The following is a 21,531-nucleotide window of genomic DNA, read 5'->3' as shown; positions in this document are numbered from 1 at the left end:
TCACTGATTCCCAAGTCTAAATTCTGCTGCTTCCAGATCTACTAGTTCTAGACTGTGTTCCTCTGTCACCTACTGTTGGTCTTCAGTTCTGTCTTAGCTTCTGATTCGATGCTTTCTCTTTATTTATGGTCCTAGTGTTGTGCTGGCTTCTGCTCTGTTCTGTCTGCTTTCTTATTAAGTGTCTTTTCTTGCTTCCCTATTCTGGATTGCTCAATCTCAAGCATGATTCAGAAAGAACACATAAATAATAATACAAAATGGTGACAATTATAAAAGAACAAAGTCACAAGTGCTGTGACATAGTCAAGGACCTAATTATCTGTGCTTGGAGTTGGTAGGTGGGGGATGGCTACCCAGAGGAGATGAGTGTGTTGGACCTTGGAGTGTGAGTAGGAACTTGCCAGGTAGGATAGAAGGACTTCCCAGTAGAAAATAATCAGATGTGAAAGTGCTTGGCAAGCTTGGGATGGCTTGTAGATGGGGAGCCATAGGCAAACAGTCTTGCCATTGTACTAAGAAATTAGGACTCATCCTCTGAAGGTAGATTTTAAAGCATAGGAATGACTGGATTAGATATATTTGGAGAGTTCATTCGGTAGCATTCCCAGGATGGTGGAAGAGGGCAGGTCCCTACCCCACATTTCCCATTCCTGATTCATTCTCTGTAGCCCTGGCCCTCTCATGTCCCAGTTGGATCCATGCTTCTGTTTTAGGCCTTTTTCTATTCCTACTGTTCTTCACTGACTATGTCTCTTTATAGTTTCAACCATCATCTCTATGCAATTTCTAGCTGCCCTGTCAACTCTAACCATGCATTTCAGTTGGCTATTAAACCTTTGTTCCTGCATGTGCCACCAGCTCCTCAGAGTCAACTTGTGTGTAGGCAAACTCTTCAAATCCTTCCCCCAATCAATTAGTTCTTTTTAAAAAAAAACAACAACTCCATTTCTCCTTTTTTTTTTAATTTTTTTATTTATTTATTCATTTTAGGAGAGGGAGAGAGAGAGAGAGAGAGAGGAGAGAGAGAGAGAGAGAAGGGGGGGAGGAGCTGGAAGCATCAACTCCCATATGTGCCTTGACCAGGCAAGCCCAGGGTTTCGAACTGGCGACCTCAGCATTTCCAGGCCGACGCTTTATCCACTGCGCCACCACAGGTCAGGCATCAATTAGTTCTTGCCTCTGATTCTTAATTTCTGCCCTTTGCCCCATCATTCTCTGAGTTATCCAAGCTCAAAACTTGTTGGCTCTTACCACTTCCTTTTCCTTGTCCTTAATGTTTAACCCATTTCCAAGTCTGTCAAGTATTTCTTTGTGATTTCTGATGTCTCTGTCTTCCCAGTTCTACTGCAACCATCCTACTTGAGACGCCCACCCCCATTCTGTTATAGGAATGACAGCCTCCTACCTGGTCTCACAAGTCTCCAGTAGCTCTCCTGGGTCCTCCTATTCTGATACAGTTTCTAAAAATCAGTCCTTACTATAGAGGGCCACGTATAAGATACTGAGCATAGTTGAAATCACCCTTAAAAATCCCTTATACCTCGGCCCTGGCCGGTTGGCTCAGCGGTGGAGCGTCGGCCTGGCGTGCGGGGGACCTGGGTTCGATTCCCGGCTGGGGCACATAGGAGAAGCGCCCATTTGCTTCTCCACCCCCACCCTCCTTCCTCTCTGTCTCTCTCTTCCCCTCCCGCAGCCGGGGCTCCATTGGAGCAGGGATGGCCCGGGCACTGGGGATGGCTCCTTGGCCTCTGCCCCAGGCGCTGGAGTGGCTCTGGTCGCGGCAGAGTGACGCCCCGGAGGGGCAGAGCATCGCCCCCTGGTGGGCAGAGCGTCGCCCCTGGTGGGCATGCCGGGTGGATCCCGGTTGGGTGCATGCGGGAGTCTGTCTGACTGTCTCTCCCCGTTTCCAGCTTCAGAAAAAAAATACAAAAAAAAAAAAAAATCCCTTATACCTCAATTTAAAAAAAAATTCCCTTAGGAAGATGCTATACTGAAATCTGACAAACCATCTCTACAAAAATCCAACAATAATAAAATACAATTATTTTTCTTCCAGCAAAGGAATAGATTGATTGTTCCCTCTTATTTCCAGAACTACATAATGTAGTTGGCTTGCATTTAGAAGCCACTGAGGAGGGGAGATGAATTTTTAAACACTACTTCTATAAAAGGCAAACAAGGAAGAATTGAAACTAAGGGAGGAAAAATAATTGTTTTCTCTTCTGAGTTCTTGACTGAGCCCCACTACTGTAATAAACAACAGAATAGCAAAAGAAAAACAAACAAGGATATCTCCTCCCTGTGTACATGTAAACCTCATGTACACAGGGAGGAGATATCCAGGGAAAAAGAGTGACTTTCTGAGGTGGCTTAGAACTCTGGCTTAAATACCATCTTCAGCTAAAGACAAAAGAAAGAAAGGTATGTGAGAGAAAAGTTATGGGTGGTTGCCAGGAAAAGCACAGTAAATAAGAATAAGGTTTTTATGCAAAGTTAAGTCCCTGCCTTCTCCTTCTCCTGTTGATAAGGATCCAAAGTTGTCTCAGGGGATAGCCCTTGTCTTTCCTGACAGGGAAGGGAGTAGGTATCTGGGCTCTGCCACTCTATACCACCAATTCAGGTGGAACTCCAAGGATTCTGAAACTTTTAAATTCAAAGCTGGCCTTCTACGTCTTTATGAAAGTATATATTTTTTTCAAGTTAGGAGGCTATAGTATATAATCTTTTAACATTTTGTTACCCTGACTTGTAACTTCTAGCAGCTTAGCCATACGGTATACGACCCTCTATCAGTGCTCCTGTTCTGGCCATGAGTAAGAGGCTGGCTGTGTATGTGGTGCCTTTTCCTGGACTGGAGGGAGAGATCACATTGGGGCTTTATTCTACCAACACACAGCACAGACACAAATTGTGGTAGGAAGCCCTATGGCTCCTCTCACCACCTCCCTCCCCATCATCTGAGCTCCTTCTCTCTCCCCCTCCCAGACCTTCTTGTGCTGCAAGGAAATCCTAAATGATCCTTACTTTATTCTCCCTTTGACACTAAAAAGTAGCTCACAAGTCCTCAAAATCAGCAACCTCTGAGAGCTGGGTGAAAAAGCACTGTCCCAAGGAACAGCATTACTCTTCCTGGGAACTGTGAGGAGCACATTTGGGAAATGCTAGAAGATGGGCAGTCTGTGCTCTTGGTAATGCTGGCAGAGAAGATGATGAGAGGACACCGGGCTTGGGCCTTGGAAGAGAAGAAGAAAACAGAGGAGGAAGGGATGGTGAAAAAAGTGGAGACAAATCCAGGACAGCAGCGCAGCTCAGTGGCCTAGGAGAGGAGAGCGGCACCAGGACCAGAGCCACGGAGGACACGAAGAAGTTTCCTGGGTGGACAGACAGTACTTGGCCTATGTCCAAGAAGAACCAGAAATGACAGCGATCAGAGTGGTAGAACCAGACTTTATTTAAGACTATTGCAATAGAGGGAAAGACACCTCAGTATAGAGATGGGCTCAATTCTGAATATCGCTGGGCAAATGGGTCTTCCCAGCCAAGGAACAGGGTGAGGGCGGCAGAGGAAAATTACTGAGAGAAAATATCAGGGGCAAGGGAGGGTCTGGCTAAACAGACGCAACAGGATTTCTTGCTGAAGACAGGGTCAAATGTCACCTGGGGGGTGGTAGGGGATGAGGAATCCATGTAGATATCCAGGTGATCAGATACTGAAGGTAGGAGGTTGTAGTTCAATTGACTTAGGGTTCTTGCTGAAACTTGGTTTTATAAAATGCACAGATGGGCCTATGAAATGTTCCAGGAGTCTGACTAAAGTCTGGTCAAGCAAAGAATCTTTGTCACCTTGACACAGAGGGGCAGCTTTGGTCCCTCACAAGATGCAAATCCATGGCTCTCCTAGAATAATCCTATGCACCACACAGCCCTGCCCACGTTAGGCCTTATATCCACAGCGAGCTTCTGTTCCTATGGTCTCAGCTTCCTGAGCCTGCAGACATGCCCTAGATATGGCACCGAGGGCCAGTGATATCAGGGAGCATGATACCTCCCACTTTGTTTTTCCTCAAGATTTCTGTGGCTCTGTGGGAGCTTTGTGGTTCCATATACATTTTAGGATTAGTTGTTCTAATTCTGAGAAGAATGCCATTGCTACTTTAATAGGGATTGTATTGAACTTGTATATCGTTTTTAGTAGTAAGGCCATTTTAACATATTAATCCTTCCAATCAATAAGCAAGGTATAGCTGAACATTTGTGAAAGAAGACACACAGGAAGCTTGACTTTGACTGACTCTGGATTAAAGTAGTGTAGAGACCATGCAATAGTTGATTCCATTTAGCTACTGGCTGTTGACATAGGAACATAACTAATATTTCTGAAATGTAGTTTTCTTGACTCCTCTGGTCTCTATTTTATGTTTCCAAAACAGCTTAATCAGAGCTCTCCATATTTCTGGGGTTTCAGCCCCACAATTCTTTTAGGGGTCATAAGGAGTTCATATTGGCTTTGTGGAGGGTGATAGCCTGCAGGTACTAGACCAGAAGGGAGAAAGGACAGGGGAGGAGAGGATGGGGAGGCTCCCTGGGGACAGCTTATCTGCAGGTGGGCGAGTAGCCACCATATAACCTCCTTGGAGTCACTCAGCTATTGTTGGAGCCACTTTGCTATTGTCCTTATGACACAAGCAATACCTACTATGGTGTGCTCTCTATTGTGATGGTAGCCATGGATGCTACAGCCACCACAATTTAAATGAGAGGAAATGCAGTAAAGGTCAGCAGGATGGCATTTAAACCAAACTTACAAGAATAAGTAGAATTTGGATAGGTGGACGCAAAGAAGAAAGGCTCTCTAGCCAAATGAACGGACGGGCACAGAGCTAACTGGGGATGGACTCACCTAGTCGAGGCTTTGGTGACGTGCTGGGAGGGAGGGAGGGTGACCAGTGAGAGAGTTTAGACCTAAAGTGTTAACACAAAGGGAGACACCAACCCGACCTGAGTGCTTGTGAAGGAGGAGGAGGCTGGCAGAGGTATGCAGGGTGATTTGCCAGAGCGGCTTGAGGTAGACAGGGGTCAAAGTCACTGACACTAGCACACACATTTCATATTCTCAGCGGTCAATAGCATCAATCCCTCTGTTTGGAAATGTGGATGACTCACAGTCCTTGATGATTTTAATGTATCTATTACACAACTCTTTTCACAGAAATTAAAAAAATAAAATACAATCCCAGAAACTTAAAAACTTTTCATATTTCTATAGTTTTTTCCATTCTTTATGTCATTTTGGTATTTTGTTTGTATTTCAGGTTAAAACAATTTGAATATATAGATTAAATCCAAGCAGGGACACTAGAATGAATATATTAAGATCCCCAAAAGTCAGTCTTTATAATTGCACAGTTTTCCCCAAGTACCTGAGTTTAGCTGATGGTAGAGGTAAGGGAACAGACTCGTGTTTACTGTTGAGCACAGAGCTCTGGCGGATTCCACTAAACTCCTTGGGGAGCCGGGATGCCTATCACAGATCTCAAAATGGAGACATTCACAAGCTGAGAGCCAGGAGCTCATTTAATATATGTCACGGCAGCCTGAAGAGACGAACAGAGGAAAGAAATGTGCATGCCACATCTGGGAGTGTTTAGAAGTCAAGAACAGATTGTTTAGAGGAGGAGAGAGTAATTCCTTTATTTCTCAATCAGTAAATCATTGCCACATACTTTTAGACCAGGGGTCCCCAAACTACGGCCCGTGGGCCACATGCGGCCCCCTGAGGCCATTTATCCGGCCCCCACCGCACTTCTGGAAGGGGCATCTGTTTCCTTGGTGGTCAGTGAGAGGAGCATAGTTCCCATTGAAATACTGGTCAGTTTGTTGATTTAAATTTACTTGTTCTTTATTTTAAATATTGTATTTGTTCCCGTTTTGTTTTTTTACTTAAAAATAAGATATGTGCAGTGTGCATAGGGATTTGTTCATAGTTTTTTTTATACTTCGGCCCTCCAAGGTCTGAGGGACAGAGAACTGGCCCCCTATGTAAAAAGTTTGGGGACCCCTGTTTTAGACCCTCTTCTCACCGAACATTTTTATGTCCCTTTCTCTCCAAGATTTTACATGACTTTAAAGCCATTTCCACATTGTCTTAGTCTGGTTGGCCTACTGGGTGACATTAACCTGCATTTCTCACAGTTCTGGAAATTGGGAAGTCCAAGATCAAGGTGCTGGCAGACCTGCTGTGGTGAGTGTCTCCTTCCCAGTTTTCAGGTAGATGTTTCCACACATAGTGGAGAGCAGTGTGAGAGGCAAGCTAGCTCATTTCTTCTCATAAAGCTCCTACCTCCAAATACTGTCACATTGGGGAGTAGGGCTTCAACTTACAGATTAGAGAGGACACAACACCGAACCCATAACACATGTAAATAAAAAATGCTGGCATTGTTCTTCCAAGGACAGCGAAGTCCATCTGAGCTTAAACTCTAAAGGAGATGAACTGTCTCGATTGTGCCTACCTACCTTCTTTCAGGTGCAGGTGATCATGAGGACTTCATGGAGGCATTTGAGCCAGGTCTTAACAATGGGGTTTCTCTATTTGGTGATCGTGGGGTGGGAATTTCAGGTGAAGGGGAAAAATGAGTAATTGCTTCTAGAGTTGTTTATATTTTTAGAGGACTAAAACTCTCAGCAACTTTACTGAATGTAAAAATTTAGGCAGATAGAAGATTTTTGTTGTTGTTTTCAAGAGGCCTCTTAGCATTTTTCATAGAGCAGCTAAGCCAGTTACCTTTGCTACTAAACTATGATTTCAGTGGACAGAAGAGTCCACTTCTGAGCCTCACATAGGCCATTTTGCTTGAAGATGATTCTTAGACACAGGGAGTTCTTCCTACCTGCTCAGACTTTGTGACAGACCATGGTTGTCTTCTTGCTACAGTTGGAAAAAATTACTCCACCCCTCAAAATATTCAAAGCATATTTTCTTCCAATAGTAAATCTGTAAAATCATCTTGTCTTTCCCTTCTTTCTCTGTCTTGGTCATTAACATGGCCCTCCAATCACACCATGTACCAGCTGGTCTTCTAAATAAACCAGGTTCACTCTTGGCCACTGCTCATCCTCTCTGGGTGTGGTAGTGAAGAGCAGAGAACAGTCCGGGCAGCATCTGGAATAACCAGTAACAGATGTAGGGATGAATCATCATCCTCAGGAAGTCTGCCTGCATCCAAGGAGAAGTGTCTATAAGGAAGGATGGCTTTATCCACCAGCAGACGGCCCAGCCATGTCACCAAGAGATGGCCTTCCCCAGTCATCTGTTTGTCGCCATGTCTAGAATTTCACCATTCATTTTAGCAACTGGCTGGCAAATGTTAGAGCCGGTCACTCAGTCACTCGGCTCTGAGACTAGGGCTGGAAAGTTTGCCCTGTGGTTTTCCATTATCTTGCAGGGTATCTCTGTTGGGGGCTGGGATCACAAACTATTTGGGAAGACAAATTCATTCAGCAGACATTTTGTACTGAGAGCCCACATGACATTCAGCTGTGTGGATGGGCAGCAGAAAGAGAAGGAACCCTTCTCTGATCTTCAACTAAGAAGATGAGAGTCCTGAAAAAGCATTCATAAACACCAGGGGACCTTGCATGTGGGTAAATACGATAACTACACCACACGCAGAGCCAAGTGGGTGTGACGTGAGAGAGGCTGGTTCACCAACATGGACCCAGGGAGGGTCTGTCCCTGGTGTCACCTTTCTCTCATTTGACATGCTACCTTAGAAGTTGGTGTAGTCATTCTCATCTTAAAGACTAAGAAACGAAAGCTCAGACAGGTATTTAGCAGAAGCTTTGTGTAAGCCCCTTGGTCTACCTCTGGGGTGGGCAGATGCATGGTGACAATGCCCCACTTCAAGCACATCCCACTCCATTGCCTCTGGGCTTTTCCCCAAAGCCATCGAATCTGTCAGCCCCCAGGTCTCCAGAGGTGCCTCAGGGCAACCTACCATGGGGGATAGATAGCCTTGCTATTTGTGTCTCTCTCCTTAGGTTTTAAAAAATGGGGCTGAGCTAGAGAGAGGGGTTCTAGGATAGCAACTGTTAGCTAAGCTGTCAGATGTGTAATGGAAGTATTGGTCATCATCTTGTGTATTCAGAGGTGTGTTACACCAATGAAGAATATTAAAGCTTTAATAAATTATAGCCATAGCCCTGGCCAAGTGGTTCAGTTGGTTGGAGCATTGTTCCAAAGCCCCAAGGTTGCAGGTTCAGTCCCCAGTAGGGGCACGTACAACAGTCAACAACTGGGTGTGTGGATGGGTAGAGCTGCAGGTGGATTATTTCTCTCTCTCTCTCTCTCTCTCTCTCTCTCTCTCTCTCCCTTCTTCTCTAAAATCAATTTTTAAAAAATTATAGCCGTGAACCCCATTAATCATTAATCAGCCAATAATTAACCTTAGACACGTAAATTAATGTTAGAGGCTTACCAAATGAAAGAAACTGCTGTTGTCTGAATCTCAATTCCATCTCAGACTATGAAGGGTGATAACCTCAGGTGAGATTTTTCCTTTGATGCCTCAGTTTCCTTATCTGTAAAAAGGGGATAATAATGCAAACTCTGTAACACTCATTCATTCATAATTCATTCAACAAATAGTTGTTGAGCCCTTTCTCTGAACCAAGCATTCTTGCTCCCAACAGTGAACAAGACAGATATGGTTCTCCCTGTCATGGCGTTTACATTCTAGTGGGGACCCAAGAATAATTCTGAGAAAAATTACTGAACTGACACCTGTGCAGGAAGAACGCCACAATCCAATACATCAGAGACAGTTTTATTAAAGGCACTAGTTGTGGTATCTCCCTATTTTCTCAGAAAAGCATTTCAGGAACCAACACAACCTTCCTACAGAGCTGACCTGGCGTGGACTACCAATTGCCCATCACCAACAGATCTAGTAAATATAACCCCGTATTCTCTCCATCTCACAGCTTTTCTCCTCTCTCCATAGTGCTTAATGCAGTGGTTCTCAAAGTATGAGCCCTAGAAGATTTCCAGGTGCACCCTATGGTATTCCAGAGAAATATGTGCCTGTTGGGGACCAAAAAACCAACCGGGTTTTTGGAGTTTAGATTTTTGGGGGACAGAGGTGTGGGGAATTGGCTGTAAGCTGACAGTCTGCCCAACCCCCCACCTCACTTGCCTGATTAGGTTGCAAACGGCTGTTAAGCTGTGGTGCTGGATTGTTTACACTACCCTCCAAGTTCCCCGGAAAGACTGGAGGCAAGTTTCTTCTATCCTTTGTTTGGTGTCAAGTTAAGATGATATGTGTGTGTGTGTATGTGTGTGTGTGGGGGGGGTTTCTGCATTCAACACAATTAAGAGTAAAAAGAGAGAAATTCTTCAATGTATTGACGAGGAAATGAGAGTTTGCCTTTCAGATATATGCCCAAACATTGAAGAAATCGCTAGGACACATCAGGCTCATGTTTCTCATAAACACAAGAATGAAAAAACTTAACACATTCGCACCAGGACCTGCTGAATTTACTAAATCTTACTAAGAATGTATCTATATATAAAAAAAGATAACATTTTTGTTGTTTTTTTATTTTTAACCCCTTTTTTTTACAAATTCTAAAAAGCATAACTCAAAAAATATAACATAAAAATGTTTTTTAATGTCAGAATAAATTTAATTTTGTCATATTTATTTCATTTAATTACCATAAAAGCATGCTTGGACTTTATATTTTTTCTTTAATATTTGACTTAATTATTATAACATATTTCTCAGAAATTTGTATATAGAGCGCCTACAATTATTTGTAGGATTTTAAATGTGTCCCAACTTCAAAAAGTTTGAGAACTTCAATGAAGTGCCTCAGTGAAGTGATGAATACAGGATGCTTTGTGGATCGCTGCAAGGTTGTACAACATTACAGAGAGTCAGGGACCACATACCAGTTTCTTCATTTTGTGAATAGAGTCCACTGGCTAAATCAAATCCAAAAAGAAGGAAAAGGCAGGCTGCCTCCAACCAAATTCTTGCTTAAGAAGGCACTGTTAACCTAAAACTAAAAAGCCAAAGTGAGAGGTTACAAACATTTATTTGAGAACCAAAAGAATAGCTATTCACGCAGCACTGATTCAGGCAGAAACACAAATAGTGGTTTAATTAGGAGGCCAAAGCAAGGGGGATTTATGAGGAAGAGAAGGGTAACAATTACATCAATAGAAGGAAGGCCTTTATATTGGTGTAGATCAGTGGTGGGATTCAATTTAACAACCAGTTCTCTGCCCTAATGACCGTTTTAAGTATAAAAAATGATATACCAAAAGGTAGTTTACTATTTCATGCATTTAATACTTAAATAAGAACAATTAAAGAGGTACACAAAACTAGATTATGTTATAAGAGTTTTAAAATGTTAATGAAAACATGAAATAATACTTGACAAAAAACAATAAAACTGTTATTTAAGATATTTCCAATGACAGCTTGTCATGCCTTGGTTGTTTGGCACTTTTTTATTAATTTAACTTTAATTTTTTTTTTTTTTAATTTTTAATTTTTTTTTATTTATTTATTTTTTTACAGAGACAGAGAGAGAGTCAGAGAGAGGGATAGACAGACAGGAATGGAGAGATGAGAAGCATCAATCATTAGCTTTTCGTTGCACATTGCAACACCCTAATTGTTCATTGATTGCTTTCTCATATGTGCCTTGACCGTGGGCCTTCAGCAGACCAAGTAACCCCTTGCTTGAGCCAGCGACCTTGGGCTCAAGCTGGTGAGCTTTTGCTCAAACCAGATGAGCCCTTGCTCAAGCTGGCGACCTCGGGGTCTCGAACCTGAGTCTTCCGCATCCCAGTCTTACACTCTATTCACTGCGCCACCGCCCGGTCAGGCTAATTTTATTTTTTACAGACAGAGCGAGAGTCAGAGAGAGGGATAGATAAGGACAGACAGGAACGGAGAGAGATGAGAAGCATCAATCATCAGTTTTTTGTTGTAACACCTTAGTTGTTCATTGATTGATTTCTCATATATGCCTTGCTCGTGGGCCTTTAGCAGACCGAGTAACCCCAGCGACCTTGGGTCCAAGCTGGTGAGCTTTGCTCAAACCAGATGGGCCTGCGCTCAAGCTGGTGACCTCAGGGTCTCGAACCTGGGTCCTCTACATCCCAGTCTGACGCTCTATCCACTGTGCCACCACCACCCCCCTCAGGCCACTTTTTTCTCTTTAAGTCATATGTTTGTTTACTGAAGTAACAAACGCGAGGAAATTAAAATATAGTATTTCATCAAAGGTATAATGAGTTTTATGAAATGAATAAATATTATAAGCATAGTTCATCAATTTTTTTTTCATCTATGGACAGATGTACGGTAATTAGAAAGCAACAGCACAGATGAAGATTAAAAAAGAGTAAGGAATGTAGATTTGTGATTTCCACATTGGACAGCTGCCCAAGCACCCACCTTAGAGAGAACTCCAATTACAAGCGCCATTTTAACAACCCGTTCGCTGAACTCAACAAAAAATTAGGTATCGGTTCTGCCGAACCGGCGCGAACCGGCTGAGTCCCACCACTGGTGTAGATATGCTAACCCAGTGGTGGGCAAACTCATTAGTCAACAGAGCCAAATATCAACAGTACGACTGAAATTTCTTTTGAGAGCCAAATTTTTTAAACTTAAACTGTATAGGTCAGTACATTGTTATTAACTTAATTAGGACCTACCGACACTCCCACGCATAACTGCACGCCCGCACCTGGTGTTTTGTGGGAGAGCCACAATCAAGGGGCCAAAGAGCCGCATGTGGCTCCCGAGCGAAGCAGCAGTTTGCAAATCACTGTGCTAATGTAACAATTTTAAGGAATGTTTTTAACTTTCAGTCTGGTAGTCAGGATACTTGCTTTCTTGTTACTTTTTTTTTTCCCCCCACTCAGACTGCGTTCTCTCCCTCTTACTCTCCCAAAGGAAGAGAAGAACGATCATCAATGGCAAAAGGCAGTTGCACAAGTAACACCAAGAGCCGGCTTCACACGGAAGAGAACACTGCAACTCCTCCTCCTGGTTTCGGGTACTCTGTTGTTGTTACTTTTGCTTACAGGTGCTTAGGATATAATAATGCTGCTTCAGGCCCAGTCCAAAGCTATTTTGTCCGGTTTTAACATTCCAAGGGGTTAAGGACTAGGATGTACAAGGCAGTCCTGGGATAGCAGCTCTGACTCCATTTTAAAATGGCTCATTCATACCAATTTTTACAATTCTTAACACTAGAGCTATCCCACTCTTTTACCTTATTATATATTTGGAATTTGTCTATTTTTATTTCTTCCCTGGGGTACGTGAATATGTGTATTCATTTCTCCCCTGTTTCAGCCAAGTTATCTGTCAGAGCCATTTAATTCCCTGAGTTTCTTATAATCTGGAAGTAGTTTTCTTTTAGCTACTCTTTATCTTCCAGATGATGAACTTGACACACTTTGGCTGATGTCCTTGAATTATGTCATATCATATTTATATTATGACTTCTCTGGCAATCAATTATATTCGACCTGAAAAACTTAATTGAGTTGTGCTGTTTTGAAAGCAACAATTTTGGCAACTGCCTTAAAAACCACAGGAAGTAGCCTGACCGGTGGTGGTGTGGTGTGTACTGAACGTTGACCTGGGACACTGAGGACCTAGGCTTGAAACCCTGAGGTGCTGGCATGAGTGGAGAATCACCAACATGATCCCAAGGTCACTGGCTTAAGCCTAGAGGTTGCTGGCTTGAGCCCAAGGTTGCTGGCTTGAGCAAGGGGTCACTGGTTTGGTTTGAGTGAACCAGTGACTCATACAGCCTGGTCAAGTATGAGAAACAATCAGTGAACAACAAAAGTGATGCAACTACAATTTGATGCTTCTCATTTTTCTCTCAAAACCAAAAACAAACAAAAAACACGAGACAAGGTTTCTAACAGCACAGAACCTTTCCTATGTGAATTTCAAAGCAAGTTAGAAGATGTTAATTAAATCTCAATAATACATGTTAAAAAATGACTCAGTACTAATCAGTGGGACTCAGGTTAGTGCACTGAGCCCAGATAGCAACTTAAATAGAGAATAATAATACCAAAAAGCTTTTCTCACCTGTGGCTTCATACATAGTCCCTTCACATACTGTGCAATCCAGGTTACTCAACTGGTGGGGTTTCAGTATATCATGCTGCTAACTCTGTTGATAGCAACGTCTTTTAGTATAGAGCTTGTCACATTCATGACATTCCAAAAAATGTTTTCTTAGAAATTTTGGGCCAGAAATAAGAAGACTATTTCACGTTTAAAATAGAACTTTACAAGTTATTTCTACAATTGTGTTCAGAATTATCCAAGTGTTACTTTGAAGGTGAAGTAACAGCTGAAATGCAGTTGTTTTAAGAGTGGATACTTAATTCTCTTCTGAGACCTGTTACAGTCTTCTTCAAATAGGTCAGATGGTAAAGCGATAAGTGCTCTGTATAACTTTAATTTTTGTTATCTAGGGCACACTTCAAAATGACCAACACAGCCCCTACTGTTGGGAAGTTGCTTCTCTGCCTATGAAAACTTGCCACTCCTCTTCAGTCTGTTTGCAAACATCTACCTGCTGAGAGTTCCGGTTTCCGAGATTCTAAAATAAATCTTGTCATTTCTTCTGTGGTATCTGAGAAAGGAAATGCCACGCGGCATCTCTGAGACAATCTCTTCCTCCGCACTGGCAAAACGCAGCACAGGCGTGCTGGCCCTGCCGTTCCAAACTCCTGACATTATGAGCTACCTGGTACTTTATTTCTCTGTCTCCTTAAGAAGGGCAGGTATTAATTTTCTTTTAACACTCCTACACTTGTCCAGTCTCCCCAGGTCCTCCCTTTGGCCTCCTCGCTGCCCACCGTCCACCCCTCCTCTGTCGGCTCACGACGCCAGGGACAAAGGCCCGGTGTCTTGGGTCGACTCAAAGGAAGGAAAAAGATGGCCCATCAGGGAAAGGGACAGGAGAGGAGCAGTCGGCAGGCGGCTGGTTCCCGAGATGTCCGGCTTTCTTAGACACATTAGACCTAGAAAAGTTTCCTTTGTCAAACAAGTGCCCACGTGGCGCTATGGCGGTCACCACCGGCAATCCCGTCAGACCGCGGGGCACGGACTTGGGGACGTGCCACCCACCTTCTGAACTGGCCAAGGGGAGCCCGGGAAGTGGAGGCACCGCGGGAACCCACGCGGGTGGGTCCGCTCGACGCCAGAGGCTGCGGGGTGTAGCAAGGGGAGAAGTGAGGGGTGCGGGGTTCCCAGGAGTGGGGGTGTGGAAAGTGTGGGGCGGAGTTCCCGGGGGTTCGGGTCGTGAAGGGTGGGATTGCGAGGGTGACGGGCCCGGGAGACGGGGCACCCGGGGCGGGGGACGTGGCTCCGGGGATGGGAGCGCAGGAGACAAACTCCTGGAGGTGGGGGCCGTGAGGGGCGGGACTCCGAAGCGGAAGGGCGCCGCGCTCGGGGGCGGATCGGGGCGGGGCGAGGGCGGGGTGGCCCCGGGCTGCGGGGTAGGGGGCGCGGGGAGGGGCGGGCAGGGAGCGGCGGCCGGCAGGGTATGGCGTCCATGGCGGCGGCTATCGCGGCCTCGCGCTCGGCCGTCATGAGCGGGAACCGGCCTCTGGACGAGCGGGAGCGGAAGCGCTTCACCTACTTCTCGTCGCTGAGCCCCATGGCTAGGAAGATCATGCAGGACAAGGAGAAGATCCGCGAGAAGTATGGGCCCGAGTGGGCGCGGCTGCCGCCCGCGCAGCAGGACGAGATCATCGACCGGTGCCTGGTAGGTCCCGGAGCCCCGGCGCCCCGCGAACCCGGAGACCCCGAGGAGCTCGTGCGCTTCCCCGGCCTGCGCGGGCCCACGGGCCAGAAGGTGGTGCGCTTCGGAGACGAGGTAGGCGCGGGAGGGGCCGGGACCCTCGCCCTCCCGGTGCCCCGTGCCCCGAGGCCCCCGGCTGGCGGCACCTGCCTGTGTGGGGCCGCCGCGCGGGTCGCGGGAGCGGAGGATGGAGAGGAGAGGGCGCAGGAGTGGGAATGGGTAGGAGGGGGTGTCCCGGAGCCGAAGGTCGGGGTGGGGGTTCCCTGGATGTTTGGGGAGAATCGCCGAGAGGAGGAGGTCTTTAAAGACCCCACTCCCCCTTTGGAGACCTGCTCCGCTGGGCGGCACCGCTTTCAGCGACGCCCCGGCGCTGAAGGCAGCTGCTTTTAAGCGAGGCCGGCCAAAGTGGAAACAGCAGGAATCTTAAACCAGACAAGTGGTTTCTAATCCACTCTACCCCTAAGTGTGTGGCGGTGGGTGACTTAACCTTTTAAAACAGGGGCCGGGAACCTATGGCTCGCGAGCCAGACGTGGCTCTTTTGATGGCTGCACCTGGCTCGCAGACTAATCTTTAATTAAAAATAATAATAACGTTAAAAATATAAAACATTCTCATGTATTACAATCCATTCATTTCCTACCGCTCATGATTGCGGTGGCTGGAGCCAATCACAGCTGTCCTCCGGGAGAACACCAAATTTTTATTGGACAATGTGTAACGTACCCGGGTTGTTGTATGGCTCTCACGGAAGTACATATGTGGCATTCATGGCTCTCTCAGCCAAAAAGGTTCCCGACCTCTGTTTTAGAGGCTCAGTTTCCTGCGGTATAGACCTGGACTAATAATACCCACCCCATGCCTGCCAAGGAAGGCACTCAGCAAATTCTACATAATATTTGTGAACTCTATGGGGAGAGTGAAATTGCCAAGCAAGATAACGAGAAGGAAGAGGTGCCTTCCAAGATAAGGAGGCGAAACCCAAAGCTCTAGGATGTTTTCCTAGTGACCACGATGTACAGCTTTGTTTTGGGGTGAGCATGGTTGCCCCAATATACATTTCAGTGAGTTCTAGCAAGACTTGGTACATATAAGAGCATGCCTGGGTCCCAAACCTAGACACTGTGTGTGTACTCAGACTTCTAGAGGGTGGTCATTCTGAAGGAAGACACACAAACTCTACAAGAAAACTTCAGGAATGACCCTTACTAAGTCACAAGGGCCTGATTGCTCCTATGCTGCTCAGAAACTTGGTTTTTTTCTTGGAAATATATTTAGCTAAAATCTGCTCTGTGCCATTAGATTTTGCACTGTACTTATTTGGCCTTTGTAACTCAATTTTTGTCATGAGTGAAGTCAAAAGGAGCAAGAAGTGAAATCCTTAAGTTCGTGCATTAAGATTGTGAGGTTGCGTGGAGGAGGAGCTGGGCTTGGAGAGTTTTTCCGAGGAAGTTGTGGGCTGTGGAGAAGGAATTCTAGTTAAGAATGAGGTTTAAATCTGATTTTCAGGCTTGGTTGCACTGAGCCATGTACTTAATACAAAGTATTTGTGGTCATAAGCCCACGTTAATGTGAGGGAAATGTGAAGGGCAGAAATATGCTGCCAGTATTGACTTATTCTGACAATATCAAAAGAAAAATCTCCATCAGACTTTAAACTCCGAAGGCTTTGCCAGGAAAAAGAGGGTGTGGTAAACTAGAAGGATGAGAGTATAAAGTGCATTCCTAGAGCTGAAACGTTTTCAGTGTGCAAATATGCATCCCTCTAAAGACGTTGAAGGGTTTGTACTCAGACTTGGGTGATGAAAATGCAGGCAGCTCCTCTGGGAAAAAGTCATTCAGAAATAAATATGAGAGGAAATAAACCTGTAAGTATTGTACTTAAAAATGTTGGCAAGTGACAGTTTTCCTTTGTTTGGTGTCTGGCTAATACCCACAGGTCTGCTCATCATCTAAAGCCCATGCCATATAAGGGCCAACTGTTACTGTTAAGAAAAATGTGGCCAAGTTCATTTAGTACTCTTAATTCCTTAACTGAGTGCCACGTTGAGCTGTTTCTGAATTTGTATATCCCATGTGATTTAAAAACAAACGGAACTGTTCACTGTGGTACCTGCATGCCCTTCCAGACCAAATTAGCCCTGTTTTTCAGAAATGAACTCAACTTTGCAAAAGGGGCAGAGAGTACACTTATGCCCCTGACCAACCTCAGCACAGGTGGCAGAAAGACAGAGACACTGATTTGAGGAGAGGCACATGGAACATTGTCCAGGCTGTATTTTTGCCTGTAGTGGCTCTGTGGTTTAGGGAGTTTAAAGTGTACTCCCTAACCTGGCAAAAGGTTGGCACCAAAGTGGAACTGGTGCTCTCATGCCCACGAGGAGGGCTATTCATGGAGGAGGGCTGGTGCCCAGGCACAAAAGGTGATGGATAAGGACAAGTGGTAGGTGACCGCTGGGTAGGCTACTGGACAGAGCAGCCCTCATAGGTGGCCCCAGGTTTGTCCTAAAGGGCATTAAATTAAATCAGCTAGGGCACTTGGTCCCTCCCCACTTGATCTGTCTTCTGATATGGTCCAGGGCCACATAGAATAAAGAGTGCTCCCTAGCGCCCTCCAGTTCCCTACTGACTATCAGTAAATAAATTCCTGCTATTGCTAAGCCTCGAGTTGGCCATGTGAAAAGTAGCTGGGTTTTTATGGACTTGGATTATATGCCTCAGGGCATATATTTGAAACTGGGTTTGTTCTGTCCACAGTGTGGTGTGGCCTGCCTCCTGACCCTCAATCACACCAGCCTCAGATTGTGTCCCCTTTTAGCTACCATGAGGACCAGGACATTGCCAGTTTCTTTGAATACCACTCCCCCATTGCCAGTAACATTTTTGTATTTTACATGGCAGCATTTTAAGTGAGATTGTGCAAATATAGCTTCCAAATGTGACCATCACCTAGTCATTCTTGTGCATTGCAGGACCAATGACTAGAGATTTGATTGTGTATTGATGGTCATAGCTCTTGGTGGCCGTGAGTATGGCCCGGGCTCAGTGCACACACTGTAGTTGATTGCCTCTGTGATAGTGCCACTCTGCATAGGACGGGTGCATCTGTGTGCTCGTATTTGCTTCTCTGTCGCAAAGGGAGAGGACCAGGGCCTAGATTACCCCTGCTGGATGGCTACCCTGATGCAGAGGGGGGCTGGCTGTCTTGCATTGAAGCCGGGAGGGGACCTATCATTTCTTTCAGTTCTTATGTCCTTGGGAATCAGTTGAGCAAATATTTCTCAAAACCAGTTATGTTAAAAACTAGAGGCATTTTAGCTTAGAGGTGCTTAGCCTTTCCGTAAATCTTCATCCGCTCCTTTAAAAATGCCCCCTGGGAACGTATGATCTCAATACAGCTTCAGGGCAAGGCCACCAGCTCCTGCTGTCCCCCATCATCTCTCCTGTCCACCCTCAGAGTGCTTCTGCCTCAGCAAAAGCAGAGATGCACAGAGCCCCATCCCTGGAACCCAGTCCTGGCCACACAGCCACAAGGCAGCAAGGCATTGCCCTCGAGGATGTGGTCCTCCCCCTGGGAAATAAGTGGCTTTCAAGGTTTCTCAGGTACAGACACAGACATTGGTCAGGTGCCTGGTAGAACATGAATGCATATTTGCAAATAGATGCTTTTAACAGTGTGGTGTGGCTTCTTGTTTTTAGATTGCTGCTTTCTTCCCCCAGCAGTAAAGTTTGGGGTATGGCTACTTTGGGAGATGGAAAGTTTGCATTTTAGAAGGGTTTAGAGACCACCCTAGTTTGTTTCTGGTGCTTCGTGTGTGATCAAGGAAGGAAAAAAAAAAAACACTGAATTTTTAGGAATGTGTTGCACTCTGCTCCCTGCCCCCCCTTCCAAAGTCCTTGCTACCGATGTAGTAGGATCTGAGTGTGCTGGTGAGAGCTGGTTATAGATAGGGTTCTGAGCTCTGGCCACATTCTCCATTCCATATGGGCCATAAGCAGGTGACCCTGGAAATTGGGCACTTGGTGTATAAATATATACTACTCTCAAAAATCAGGGGGGATATTTTATTGCTTCATATTTATTTTGAAATATCCCCTCATTTTTGTGACCTACCTCTTCCAAGTTCAGTGTAATGCAGATGAGTCTGGGTAGGAGCAGCCCAACCTGGATTTTGCGTGCAGTAATGCAGAGTATTGAGGCTCTGGAGCCTGACAACTCTGCCCTCTCTTCAACAGCGCAGCATGACCAGCTGCTCTCGTAAATGTCCCCAACTGCATCTCCTGCAGGAATCTGAGGACTCATTGGCACTCTCTTACTGCTTGTGGCCTTCACATGCTTTTCTGGGGCTGAGGCCTGGCCTCCCTGACTCCGCACACCTGTGGCACTGCCTGAGGCTGCTCTTCCTTGGCAGGACTCTGAAGGACCCTTGCTCCCGGGGCGGCCCCTGGGTGTCAGTGTGGAATCCCTTGCGCCAGCTCACCTGGCTGCATCCACTTGCCTGCAAAGCACCTGCCTCCTGGCCAGCCCCATGTTTGTTTTTCTGAAACAAACTAAGTTATTACAACATTTATAAAAGGATGTTCCTGTCGATTACTGTGAAAATTCGCAAACAATGCAGAAGCAGCATTAGAAAGCAGTTACTAGTATCCTTCCAGGACTTTCCTCCAGTATGAAATCTTGGTCATATCTGAGTGTGGCTGGATCTTTGGCTTCCCGATGGAGGACCTATAACCCGTGTGGTCTCCTCTTCTTTCAGCCTCGGCAGCTCGGCCTTTTCCTTGAGGGAGAAAAACTAAAAGGAAATTTGAGAGTTCCTTTTCGATATTATGGACTTGTCTTTTTAAGGGAGGTGGAATGTATAACTATGGTTCCCACCTCTGTCTGGCAGAGTTGTGTGTTTTTTAGAAAAGATGACAGAGTGGACGTGGCTTTTTGTGTCCCTGACCTTGGGTTCTGAGCCCTGGCCCCGGACAGGAGTTAAAGATGTGGCTTGGCGTCCAGATCCAGTTGCACAGGCTGCGGGGGGGGGGGGGGGGGGGGAGCTGCTGGCCTGCCCCGAGTTGTCAGTTGTCAGGCTCCCTTCACACTGATGGTCTTCGGCCGGAAGCAGCACCTGGCAGGTGCTTTGCTTGCTCCCTGGGACTCCTTGGAGAAATGGGGTTGAACTTCCTGAGCCCTGAGAGCTAAGGCAGCAACACACGCCCCCTCCCTGGCTCCTGTGGCTGCCAGGTAACAGGTTTGGCAGAGAAATTAAGTGACTAGTTCACTGGCACGCAGGGAGGGACAGAGTTGAAAGCAAGCTGACTGGTCTGGAGTCACTCTTTCATTGGCAGGAGTCACTTGATACTCTAAGCAAGAGATTTCCCTTAGTTCTGGAAAAAATATCCAGTTTTCAAAAATATACATGAAAACCAGACCTGTTTAAACTTCCTACTTGTGTTTCTGTTCATTTCCTTAGACCTCTCCCCCACTGCCCCCCGGGCTCCCCTGTCACCACAGTGGCTCCGCTTCGCTGCTGTGGTCTGTGCAGGCTGGTTCAGAGTCTGTGTCCCTGGTAGAAGCTGCCAGCAGCTCAGTCCCAGCCGCTGCTCTGCTGCTGGAAGTGCAGTTCTGTACTCGCTTTTGGAAGCCCTCTGATCAGCAGAGTTAAATATACGACACATCAAAAGAGAAAATCATCGACTTCATAAATAATGTAAATGGTATTAGTCCCTAAGAATGAGCAGTTGGTAAGAGCATATTTTAATGATTCTTCTTCCCTGCTCACCACTCCTTTTTATTTTTTAGTAGACTTAATTTTTTAAAGTGGTTTTAGGTTCAGAGTAAAATTGAGCAGAAAGTGAAGAGTTTCTATACACCCCCTGTCTGAACACAGCTCCCCCACGACCAGTACCTTCTACCGGAGGGTACCATTGTTGCAACTGATGAACCCTCACCAAGACATCGTTGTCCCCCAAGTCCATATATATTAGGTTCACTCATGGTGTCGTACAGTCATTGGCTTTGGACAAATGGACAATGACAAGTATCCACCATGATAGTATCATACAGAGTATTTCACTGCCCTGAGCATCCTCTGTGCTCTGCCTGTCCATCTCCCTCCCTCAACCCCTGGCAACCACTGATCCTTTTATTCTTTCCATTGTTTTGCCTTTTCCGGAATGTGATAGTTGGAATCATACAGTATGTGGCCTTTCAGATTGGCTTCTTTCACTTAGTAAAATGCATGTAAGGTTCTTCCATCTCTCTTCCATAGGCAGACTATTGTCTTGATAGCTCACTTCTTTTTAGTGATGAATAATACTCCATTATTTGATGTACCACAATTTATCCATTCACTTACCAAAACACATCGGTTGTTCCCAAGTTTTGGCAATTATGAATAAAGCAGCTATAAACGTCACCATGCAGGCTTTTGTTGTGGACTGAATATCAGAGAATATGATTACCACCCACACGAAGAATGTGCTCCCTGCTGGATGTGCCAGGAGGCCCAGGCCACCTGTCCTCAGTCAAGGATGACAGTCAGCAATGTAGGGGAGTGTCTGTCCCATTCCACAGGCTCTGCCTTATTTCTAATTTCTCTAGCTTATGGTATTTTACAGTTGAAATCTTCCCTTTAAGCCAAGATGCTACCATCTGTCAACCAGAAACAGGAGTATAGTGA

The 21,531-nt window shown here is 45.6% G+C and overlaps 1 protein-coding gene, 1 long non-coding RNA gene and 1 other non-coding gene across 5 annotated transcripts in view; 1 reads left to right on the top strand and 2 right to left on the bottom strand.

Annotated features, from left to right (window-relative positions):
• Positions 1-6,067: 6,067 nt before the first annotated feature.
• On the bottom strand, positions 6,068-14,283 carry LOC136389110 (uncharacterized). The gene is made up of 3 exons (XR_010748270.1): positions 14,190-14,283; positions 8,478-8,580; positions 6,068-7,216 (listed from the first exon to the last, which is right to left on the bottom strand). It is a non-coding gene; the product is annotated as an uncharacterized lncRNA (long non-coding RNA).
• Positions 11,942-12,153, bottom strand: LOC136390116 (small nucleolar RNA U3). The gene has a single exon (XR_010748597.1). It is a non-coding gene; the product is annotated as a small nucleolar RNA U3 (small nucleolar RNA).
• A 293-nt stretch (positions 14,284-14,576) lies between the features above and the next one.
• C1H1orf198 (chromosome 1 C1orf198 homolog) overlaps positions 14,577-21,531 on the top strand; it is a 36,956-nt gene continuing 30,001 nt past the window's right edge. For 2 of the 3 annotated variants that reach the window (XM_066382896.1, XM_066382886.1), the window contains exon 1: positions 14,577-14,940. In XM_066382896.1, the coding sequence (XP_066238993.1) occupies positions 14,608-14,940 (333 nt within the window). In that variant the 5' untranslated portion in view covers positions 14,577-14,607. The remainder of the gene's footprint in view (positions 14,941-21,531) is intronic. The other variant, XM_066382905.1, reaches the window with a different exon arrangement.

This window comes from Saccopteryx leptura, chromosome 1 (assembly GCF_036850995.1).
Source record: "Saccopteryx leptura isolate mSacLep1 chromosome 1, mSacLep1_pri_phased_curated, whole genome shotgun sequence".
Taxonomy (NCBI): Eukaryota; Metazoa; Chordata; class Mammalia; order Chiroptera; family Emballonuridae; genus Saccopteryx; species Saccopteryx leptura.
Note: the sequence above shows the minus strand (reverse complement) of the source record. Positions and strands in the feature narration are given on the sequence as shown.